The sequence below is a fragment of the Coregonus clupeaformis genome, chromosome 6 (assembly GCF_020615455.1).
Source record: "Coregonus clupeaformis isolate EN_2021a chromosome 6, ASM2061545v1, whole genome shotgun sequence".
Classification (NCBI taxonomy): domain Eukaryota; kingdom Metazoa; phylum Chordata; class Actinopteri; order Salmoniformes; family Salmonidae; genus Coregonus; species Coregonus clupeaformis.
Genome location: NC_059197.1, coordinates 15,353,198 through 15,364,388, shown reverse-complemented (window position 1 = coordinate 15,364,388; position 11,191 = coordinate 15,353,198). Strand labels below are relative to the sequence as shown.

Sequence of the window (11,191 nt, the reverse complement as noted above, 5' to 3'; positions counted from 1 at the left end):
AATGAGGCTTTTGTGCATTCATTGGTGGTTGTATAATAATTGTGCCAGCACTGAACAGTGCATCCATTCATAGTTTAGATCAGTGGTGTCAAACTCATTTTAGCTCAGGGGCCACATGGAGGAAAATCTATTACCAAGTGGGCCGGACCGGAAAAATCATGGTATATATAACTTAAAAACAACAACTTCAGATTGTTTTCTTTGTTTTAATACGATCAACATACAACATAAAGCTGGAGCCTGAGGACAGTGTGTCCAAAATAGTACAAGCACAACATCACTATTAATCATAAAACACGTCAAGTTTATTTGAAAATTCTAAAGAAAAAGAACACACAAACACACAATGCCTCAGTGATTAACAGAAGTATATCACAGATCACAGAACTATATCAGGGTGTCATTTCTCAGGCAGAAATGTAGATAAAAATAATGAAATCCTGTTCCCCAAACAAGTGCAAGAACCACAGAGTCAAGAATAGGTTAAATATACAAATAAAATAAAATCAATTAAAAACAATAGCACATCAACATAAAAACATATAAACATAAAGCTGGAGCCTGAGGACAGTGTGTCCAAAAGCACAACATCACTATTAATCATAAAACACCTCAAGTTATTTGAAAGTTCTGAGGACAAAGAACACACAAACACACAATGCCTCAGTGATTCACAGAAGTATATCACAGATCACAGAACTATATCAGGGTGTCATTTCTCAGGCAGAAATGTAGATAAAAATAATGAAATCCTGTTCCCCAAACAAGTGCAAGAACCACAGAGTCAAGAATAGGTTAAATATACAAATAAAATAAAAACAATTAAAAACAATAGCACATCAACATAAAAACATATAAACATAAATCTGAAAGCGTTGCTCAAACTCCCGTAACGGTCCCGTTATTTTATCTTTGAACCGCTTCATGTCTGCCACATGTTGGGTCGCGCACACATTTTTCAGACAGGGGAAGTGAGCTGCATCACCACCGGCAAGTTGCGTCTCCCACAATGACAGCTTCAACTTGAAAGAACGTATGCTGTCATAATACTGCGTGACAACTTTGTTGCGCCCTTGCAGCTGTTTGTTCAAGTTATTCAGGTGCTCTGTAACAATCCACCATAAATGCAAGGTCCGGCATCCATTCTGCGGAATGAAATTCTAACCCTGGTTTGCCCTTTTCTTCCATGAACTGTTCAATTTCTTCTCGTAAATCAAAGAAACGCCTCAGCACAGCACCTCGGCTTAACCATCTTACCTCAGTGTGGTATGGCAGGCCACAGATGTGGTCTTTCTCTCTGAGAAGGCTGTCAAACTGACGGTGATTCAGGCTTCTGGATCGGATGAAATTAACAGTTTGGATGACCACCTTCATGACGTTATCCATCTTTAATGACTTGCAACACAAAGCCTCCTGGTGCAAAATACAGTGAAAAGTCAAAAATCACGTCCTCCATTTGCAGATTGCACTTTCTCTCTGAACTTTGTCACAACGCCTGCTTTTTTCCGATCATTGAGGGCGCACCATCTGTAGCCAGGCTGACAGCGCGGGACCAGTCCACTCCGACCCTGTCCAGCGCGCCGACGAGTGCGGTAAAAATATCAGCTGCTGTCGTTGTATCTGTCATCGGCACCAACTCCACGAACTCCTCGGTGACGGTCAATGTGTCATCAACTCCGCGGATGAAAAAATGGCCAGTTGTGCAACATCTGTAATGTCCGTGCTTTCATCAATTGCAACCGAAAACTGAATAAATGACTTTACTTTTTGCTTCAACTGGCTGTCCAAATCCACCGAAAGATCGGAAATCCTGTCTGCAACTGTGTTTCTTGTCAGGCTGATATTTGCAAAAGCCTGCCGCTTTTCAGGGCACACAATCTCCGCTGCCTTCATCATGCATGTTTTTACAAATTCACCCTCACTAAATGGTTTTGAAGCCACTGCGATTTCATTAGCAATGAGGTAGCTAGCTTTCACTGCAGCGTCACTGATGTCTCGGCTGTGAGTAAACACAGACTGCTGTTTCTTCAGACCCGCCAACAGTTCATTCACCTTCTCTCATCTCCGCTGTCCTTGAAAGTTGTCATATTTGTCGGCATGAAGACTCACATAGTGGCGACGAAGGTTATATTCTTTCAGCACTGCAACATGCTCTGAACACACCAAACATACAGCTTTCCCATTCAATTCCGTGATTAAATAGGATGACCATTTTTCTTGGAACACTCTGCACTCTGTGTCCACTTTTCTCTTTTTTGACAGAGACATATTGGGGCAATGAGGGTGCCAAAGCACATAATGTTAAAAGTAGAAGCCGTAATAAATATCGCGGGCAAAACAAAGTAGCTCATTGGCTGCACGTGCTTGACCTACTTGCTCTGCCCCGGTATAAGCAGTTTGCTTGCTTAACACAATTGCTATTGCGCCATCCAGTGGACGCAATTGGAACAGCAGTTTATTTTATTGAATTTAAATTAAAAAAATCCGGCCCGCGGGCCGTACGTTTGACACCCCTGGTTTAGATCATGTCATCTCATCCCCAGTCAGTTCTCTACAATTGAGCCTGGGGAAGAGGATTTATAGATCATGTGGATATAGCAGAGGAGCTGATGCTGTTTGTTGCCTTGATCATGTGGATTGGAATAAAAAACCAGGGGTGGAAAAAGTACTCAGAGGAAAATAAATTGAGTTACTTTTAAAATATAAACATTTACCTTGATAATTAGCTAATTTCGCTAAGGTTACCTGAACATTGTTACACACGGGGCCAGTATGAAAATGTATGCACTCACTAACCGTAAGTCGCTCTGGATAAGAGCGTCTGCTAAATGACTAAAATGTAAAAATGTAATGATATTTTCTATGCATTAAATTGAATGTACAGTAGGTTTATTTATTTTATGACATAACTAAGTACAGAAATATCCTAAAAAGGAAGTAAACCAATACAGCGCCCACAAATGGTTTAGATTGGAATGTATGCCCTCAATATGGAGCCGGTTTTTCATGCAGATTACAAATACGACATCTGGTGGAATACTTTCGTACAGCAAGTATAAATTAAACCCGGAAGCGATTGATGGCGTAATAAAACTAAAACAACGCATGCAACGAGTTAGCCTGCTGAACTTTGATAGCTTGCAAACGAAATTACCATCCCGAATTTAGAAACAACGCTCGGTACTGTAATAATGTCGGTTTTGCTATCTATTCTGGCAGTAGGGATTGCGTTGTATTTGATACTTTATTACAATGTGATCAGAGGGTCAAGATGCATGAGCTCTGTGACACTAAAAGGGAAGACTGCTATTGTAACAGGTTAGTTAGGCAACTTTTGTTGCCTTGCTATGTGATGGGGACTGTTTTAGTGTGCTCACGTTTCAAGTGCGTTCATGCTGAAGACCTTTACATTCAAATGTGTTTTGTTGTTCCCTAGGGAGCAACACTGGTATTGGAAAGGCTACTGCTTTGGATTTGGCCAAGAGAGGTGCCAGGGTCATCCTCGCCTGCCGCAGCAAACCGAAAGCTGAGGCTGCCGTCTATGATATCAGAAGGGTAAGAGGGCCTTATTTATAATATAAATAATCTAAATATAAGGTTGTGGAGTCGGCATCCCAATACATACTGATCAGGGATTTGTTTAACCTGTCTGAAAATGTATGGTGTTGGAAATCCACTGTTTGATTCCTCTGTTCTATAGGACAGTGGAAGCAATGAGGTAGTGTTCATGCAGCTGGATCTGGGGAGTCTGAAGTCTGTTCGCTCCTTTGCTGAAACCTTCCTGAAGACTGAGCCCAGATTGGACCTGCTCATTAACAATGCAGGTATGGCGGAGAGAGAGAGGGAAAGTAAACAAATACAATTATACACTAATTTGAAGACAGAAATACTTGGCCATCATGTGTTGCCTAACTCCCTGTCTCTGGTCTCACTGTCTGTCACCTTGTTTGCCTAGTCACTTTTACCACTACCTACATGTACATACTGTATTACCTCAAGCCCCTGCACATTGACACAGTACTGGTACTCTTTGTAAATAGCCTCGTTATTGTTATTTTGTGTTACTATTTCATATATACACTACCTGTCAAGGGTTTGGAAACAATTACTCATTCAAGGGTTTTTCTTTATTTTTACTATTTTTTACATTGTAGAATAATAGTGAAGACATCTCAACTATGAAATAACACATATGGAATCATGTTGTAACCAAAAAAGTTTTAAACAAATCCAAATATATTTGAGTTTCTTCAAATAGCCAACCTTTGCCTTGATGACAGCTTTGCACACTCTTGGCATTCTCTCAACCAGCTTCATGAGGTGGTCACCTGGAATGCATTTCAATTAACAGGTGTGCCTTCTTAAAAGTTAATTTGTGGAATACTTAATGCGTTTGAGGCAATCAGTTGTGTTGTGACAAGGTAGGGGGGTATACAGAAGATAGCCCTATTTGGTAAAAGACCAAGTCCATATTATGGCAAGAACAGCTCAAATAAGCAAAGAGAAACAACAGTCCATCATTACTTTAAGACATGAAGGTCAGTCAATATGGAACATTTCAAGAACTTTGAACGTTTCTTCAAGTGCAGTCGCAATCACCATCAAGCACTATGATGAAACTGGCTCTCATGACGAACGCCACAGGAATGGAAGACCCAGAGTTACCTCTGCTGCAGAGGATAAGTTCATTAGAGTTACCAGCCTCAGAAATTGCACGCCAAATAAATCCTTCACAGAGTTCAAGTCACAGACACATCTCAACATCAACTGTTCAGAGGAGACTGTGTGAATCAGGCCTTCATGGTCGAATTGCTGCAAAGAAACCACTACTAAAGGACACCAATAAGAAGAAGAGACTTGCTTGGGCCAAGAAACACGAGCAATGGACATTCGACCGGTGGAAATTTGTCCTTTGGTCTGGAGTCCAAATTGAAGATTTTTGGTTCCAATTGCCGTGTCTTTGTGGGACGCGGTGTGGGTGAACAGATGATCTCCGCATGTGTAGTTTCCACCGTAAAGCTTGGAGGAGGAGGTGTTATGGTGTGGGGGTGCTTTGCTGCTGTCTGTGATTTATTTAGAATTAAAGGCACACTTAACCAGCATGGCTACCACAGAATTCTGCAGCGACTATGTCATCGCATCTGGTTTGGGCTTAGGGGGACTATCATTTGTTTTTCAACAGGACAATGACACAACTCCCCTCCAGGCTATGTAAGGGCTATTTTACCAAGAAGGAGAGTGATGGAGTGCTGCATCAGATGACCTGGCCTCCACAATCCCCCGACCTCAACCCAATTGAGATGGTTTGGGAAGAGTCGGACCGCGGAGTGAAGGAAAAGCAGCCAACAAGTGCTCAGCATATGTGGGAACTCCTTCAAGACTGTATATTTTGATTTGTTTAACACTTTTTTGGTTACTACATGATTCCATATGTGTTATTTCATAGTTTTGATGTCTTCACTATTATTCTACAATGTAGAAAATAGTTTTATTTTTTATTTTTATTGAATGAGTAGGTGTTCTAGAACTTTGGACCGGTAGTGTGTGTGTGTATGTATGTGTATATATATATATATATATATATATATATATATATATATATATATATATATATATATATATATATATATATATATATATACATACACACACACACACACACACACACACACACACAGTGGGGAGAACAAGTATTTGATACACTGCCGATTTTGCAGGTTTTCCTACTTACAAAGCATGTAGAGGTCTGTAATTTTTATCATAGGTACACTTCAACTGTGAGAGACGGAATCTAAAACAAAAATCCAGAAAATCACATTGTATGATTTTTAAGTAATTAATTTGCATTTTATTGCATGACATAAGTATTTGATACATCAGAAAAGCAGAACTTAATATTTGGTACAGAAACCTTTCTTTGCAATTACAGAGATCATATGTTTCCTGTAGGTCTTGACCAGGTTTGGCCACACTGCATACAGACCTTCTCCAGATCCTTCAGGTTTCGGGGCTGTCGCTGGGCAATACGGACTTTCAGCTCCCTCCAAATATTTTCTATTGGGTTCAGGTCTGGAGACTGGCTAGGCCACTCCAGGACCTTGAGATGCTTCTTACGGAGCCACTCCTTAGTTGCCCTGGCTGTGTGTTTCGGGTTGTTGTCATGCTGGGAGACCCAGCCACGACCCATCTTCAATGCTCTTACTGAGGGAAGGAGGTTGGTAGCCAAGATCTCGCGATACATGGCCCCATCCATCCTCCCCTCAATACGGTGCAGTCGTCCTGTCCCCTTTGCAGAAAAGCATCCCCAAAGAATGATGTTTCCACCTCCATGCTTCACGGTTGGGATGGTGTTCTTGGGGTTGTACTCATCCTTCTTCTTCCTCCAAACACGGCGAGTGGAGTTTAGACCAAAAAGCTCTATTTTTGTCTCATCAGACCACATGACTTTCTCCCATTCCTCCTCTGGATCATCCAGATGGTCATTGGCAAACTTCAGACGGGCCTGGACATGCGCTGGCTTGAGCAGGGGGACCTTGCGTGTGCTGCAGGATTTTTAATCCATGACGGCGTAGTGTGTTACTAATGGTTTTCTTTGAGACTGTGGTCCCAGCTCTCTTCAGGTCATTGACCAGGTCCTGCCGTGTAGTTCTGGGCTGATCCCTCACCTTCCTCATGATCATTGATGCCCCACAAGGTGAGATCTTGCATGGAACGCCAGACCGAGGGTGATTGACCGTCATCTTGAACTTCTTCCATTTTCTAATAATTGCGCCAACAGTTGTTGCCTTCTCACCAAGCTGCTTGCCTATTGTCCTGTAGCCCATCCCAGCCTTGTGCAGGTCTACAATTTTATCCCTGATGTCCTTACACAGCTCTCTGGTCTTGGCCATTGTGGAGAGGTTGGAGTCTGTTTGATTGAGTGTGTGGACAGGTGTTTTTATACAGGTAACGAGTTCAAACAGGTGCAGTTAATACAGGTAATGAGTGGAGAACAGGAGGGCTTCTTAAAGAAAAACTAACAGGTCTGTGAGAGCCGGATTTCTTACTGGTTGGTAGGTGATCAAATACTTATGTCATGCAATAAAATGCAATTTTATTACTTAAAAATCATACAATGTGATTTTCTTGATTTTTGTTTTAGATTCCGTCTCTCACAGTTGAAGTGTACCTATGATAAAAATTACAGACCTCTACATGCTTTGTAAGTAGGAAAACCTGCAAAATCGTCAGTGTATCAAATACTTGTTCTCCCCACTGTGTGTGTGTGTGTGTGTGTGTGTGTATATATATATATATATATATATATTTGTTGGTTGTTGTACTTTTACCCCTTTTTCGTGATATCCAATTGGTAGTTACAGTCTTGTCCCATCGCTGCAACTCCCCTACGGACTCGGAAGAGGCGAAGGTCGAGAGCCATGCGTCTTCCGAAACACGACCCTGTGAAGCCGCACTGCTTCTTGACACACTGCTCGCTTAACCTGGAAGCCAGCCAGGAAACACCGTCCAGCTGGCGACCGAAGTCAGCTTGCAGGCGCCTGGCCTGCCACAAGGAGTCGCTAGAGCGCGATGGGACAAGGAAATCCCGGCCGGCCAAACCCTCCCCTAACCCGGACGATGCTGGGACAATTGTGCGCTGCCTCATGGGTCTCCCGGTCACAGCCGGCTGTGACACAGCCTGGGATCGAACCCGGCTCTGTAGTGACGCCTCAAGCACTGCGATGCAGTGCCTTAGACCGCTGCGCCACTCGGGAGGCCCTACTATTTCCTTTTTTATTTAGAAAATGTTTTTCTTACTTTTAAGCTCTGCATTGTTGGGAATGGGCTCGTAAGTAAGCATTTCACAGTAAACTCTACGCCTGTTGTATTCGGCGCGTGTGACCAATAACATTTCATTTGATTTGTTTCAGGAATGCTGGGGCCTGGCCACACTGAGGATGGGTTCGGCATGGCGTTTGGGGTCAACCACTTAGGTCACTTCCTGTTGACCTGCTTGCTGCTGGACCGGCTAAAGGAGTGTGGTCCGAGTCGTGTTGTCAACGTGTCGGCTTACCTACACCGGCTAGGCTCTGTGGACTTTGCTCTCCTGGGTACCCACAAGGATCTGGTGCCAGGCCAGTCCACCTGGCATAACTTCAGGGCCTACTGCCACAGCAAGCTGTGCAACGTGCTCTTCACCCGGGAGCTGGCCAACCGCCTGGAGGGGACAAGCGTCACCACCTACAGCCTCCACCCAGGTCAGTAACTCTCCACCTACAGCCTCCACTCAGGTCAGTAACTCTCCACCTACAACCTCCACCCAGGTCAGTAGCTCTGGCTTGAGAACCTAGAAGGGATTCTTCTTACTTTGTTTTACATTTGAGCTTTTCTATTATCTATATACAGGCTGTATGATGGTTAGTATGTGTCAAGTGTGTATTGTATAGTGTTTATTTTCTATACAGCAGTACTGTGTTTGCAAAACATTGCAGACAATGTGGTTTATTCTATTCCATCCTATCCCATACTAAACTACAATTTCTCTCGTGTCCTTTAGGAGTCATTCACACTGAGTTTGGTCGCAACCTGAAACTATGGCTGAGGCTCTTTCTAGAGCCCATCACTAAGCTCTTCTTCATGGATACTGAGAGGGGAGCCCAGACCACCCTGCACTGTGCCCTCCAAGAGGGTATCGAGCCGCTGAGTGGACGCTACTTCTCTTCCTGTGCACTACAGGAGGTAGGTGCCAAGGGGCGGGACGATGCTTTGGCCAGGAAGCTGTGGGAGGTGAGTGAGAGGCTATCCGACCTGTCCTGAAAGAGTCTGATTCTAGCCACGGCAAAGATTTTGGAATATACTGACAAGATATTGGACTCTCCACTCTAACAATGGGAATCAATGTCCGTGAAACCGAATGCAGGCGGGAGGAGGTGGGAGCAGGTCTCTCTCTCTCTCTCTCTCTCTCTCTCTCTCTCTCTCTCTCTCCATGCCTTGACTAATGCCTTGTTATCACCAAGGATGTCTTGTAACTTATGATTTTGCCTTGTATATTGGAATTCATTCCTTTTACGATGTTATTAAATACTACATTTCTTGATCTTAGTCAGCAATAACTCATAATACTTGCTTGCACATTGCTATTTATCTTTATGGAGTCAGTTAATAGACTTTTTGTTAATAAAGAAATGACAAAGTCTCTGAGTATGTGGCCAGGTGAGTAATATTACGTCTCCCTACACCACTGATTCACATTTTATTTTTGCACGGGTGGAAGAAAGGGAGGAGTTATTTCTGTCGCTTTGCCTTTCCTCTATGGCCATGGTCCCAGTGGCCTTTAACCTCTTCATCACTAGGCACCTGGCTAAAGTGCCTGCCTCAAAAATACATGCCCAAATTGAATATAGTATATCTCCAAAACGACAAGGGCTATAAACATAATCTTGGTAGCAAAAGAAAGGTAACACATGTGAGATGTATTTTGAAGTGAAATAATTAATGTAGGTATTACTGTGTCAGAGTACATGAAGCTAGAACACAGCATAAATTGGGAGGTTTTGATTCCGCCTGAAAGTAACTTCAGGTTTTATAAGGAATGCTTTATTGGACTTATGAAGCTGCAGCCCCTAAACACTATGGGACCATAGCCCGATATCTGATGAGTACTTATGTGAAGTTTGATGGCAATAAAGTAAAGTAAACCAAAGTTGTAGGGGTTTTAGTTGAAGTATGTTTAGGCGGATTACCAAATGGAGACATTTGGGCACCATCAGTGCCATTTGACTTTTATCAGGTACCAGACAGCAAAAGGCATTTAATTTCACTAACATATCACTATATGTGTACATTCCATCAAAATACAACTGTTTTGATGTTTTTTCCAATGTTCTCCCAGACCTCTATACGTGTTGCCATTAAAATAAACCATACAATGGGAAAGTTTGACTCCAAACTGAGCAGATTTATTAGAAACTATAAAAAACCAATTTTAAAAACAAAAAGTCCACACATCCCAAAACTATAAACAATGATATGGTGTCCTTGGGAAGGTTGTCACACAAAATGTAGACCCTTTTTACCCTAAAATTTGCTGTCGTGCCAATCTTTGAAACAGTTATGCTTTGATGTAATGCACAAAGGGACTTGGCACTTCCTGCAGTACAGAGGTGTTTTCACTTTGGGGATGCCAACATCCAGACATCTCCTACAGTTCTTCCTGTCTTTGCTGGCATCATCACCATAGTATTCTGGCATGCAGGGTGGTGGTCGTGGTGGAGATTGTGGTTCAGACTGTTTAGCAAAGCTCACCATTTCTGTGAGTAGCTTTTCCCTGAACTTCTTATGTGTGTACGGCTTAGTGGGGTTGTTCTTATGGAGTTATTTGTGAAGTAGGAAACTATGTAGAACAGCAATATCAACAAAATGTAAAAGAAAAGTCTTATACCATTTCAACGTCTTGTGGTGATCACTGTAGTATCCAATCAATGCGTCGGATAAAGGAAAGGGGATTGTGGGGCCTGGGACTCTGGTGGGCATAAACCAGATTGGGTCTGGTCGTTCATCATTCTCTTCTCTATTATGCCACCTATCTTCTTCTTCCTCTTCTTCCTCCCCGACTCTTGGAGTGGCAGGCCTACCTCCACCACGCTGACTTGGAGAAAGCTTTCCCTTTTCTTTTGGGTTGAGGGCTCTTTACAGGGGACTCAGTGTCCGATGAAGACCGTGACAGAGGGAGGGGAGCAGAAGTGCGTTGTCTAGACAAGCGGCCAGGCTGAGGACGAGGAGGCTCTGCCTGAGGAAGGGGAAGCTGTGGCTGAGGAGGCAGATGCTCTGGTTGTGGCTCATACCCCTATAAACATCTTCACTGTGCAAACAAGACAAAAGAGAAAAGAAAATCATGACTAAAACACACTTGTATTCATTCATTGACAAATCTGACTCAAAACAGTCAGATATATAAAATAAATAGAACTATGAGAATGTTGACTAAAGTGATAATTCAGTGACAAGAAATAATACACACAGTGAGGGGGAAAAAGTATTTGATCCCCTGCTGATTTTGTACGTTTGCCCACTGACAAAGACATGATAAGTCTATAATTTTAATGGTAGGTTTATTTGAACAGTGAGAGACATAACAATAAAAAAATCCAGAAAAATGCATGTCAAAAATGTTATAAATTGATTTGCATTTTAATGAGGGAAATAAGTATTT

The 11,191-nt window shown here is 42.6% G+C and overlaps 1 protein-coding gene across 1 annotated transcript; it reads left to right on the top strand.

Annotated features, from left to right (window-relative positions):
* The first annotated feature begins 3,075 nt into the window (after nucleotides 1-3,075).
* LOC121568342 (dehydrogenase/reductase SDR family member 13) lies at nucleotides 3,076-9,180 on the top strand. The gene is made up of 5 exons (XM_041878896.2): nucleotides 3,076-3,318; nucleotides 3,437-3,555; nucleotides 3,701-3,824; nucleotides 7,911-8,237; nucleotides 8,537-9,180. Exons 1-5 carry the CDS (start codon nucleotides 3,192-3,194, stop codon nucleotides 8,794-8,796), a joined length of 957 nt encoding a protein of 318 aa, XP_041734830.1. The 5' UTR covers nucleotides 3,076-3,191; the 3' UTR covers nucleotides 8,797-9,180.
* The last annotated feature ends 2,011 nt before the right edge of the window (nucleotides 9,181-11,191 follow it).

Excerpts from the sequence above, each read along its gene's own strand:
- LOC121568342 (XM_041878896.2), top strand. The coding sequence starts at position 3,192 with ATGTCGGTTTTGCTATCTATTCTGGCAGTAGGGATTGCGTTGTATTTG. Across the intron at positions 3,556-3,700 it reads CCGTCTATGATATCAGAAGG|GACAGTGGAAGCAATGAGGT; the intron begins GTAAGAGGGCCT and ends TCTGTTCTATAG. Across the intron at positions 3,825-7,910 it reads CCTGCTCATTAACAATGCAG|GAATGCTGGGGCCTGGCCAC; the intron begins GTATGGCGGAGA and ends GATTTGTTTCAG.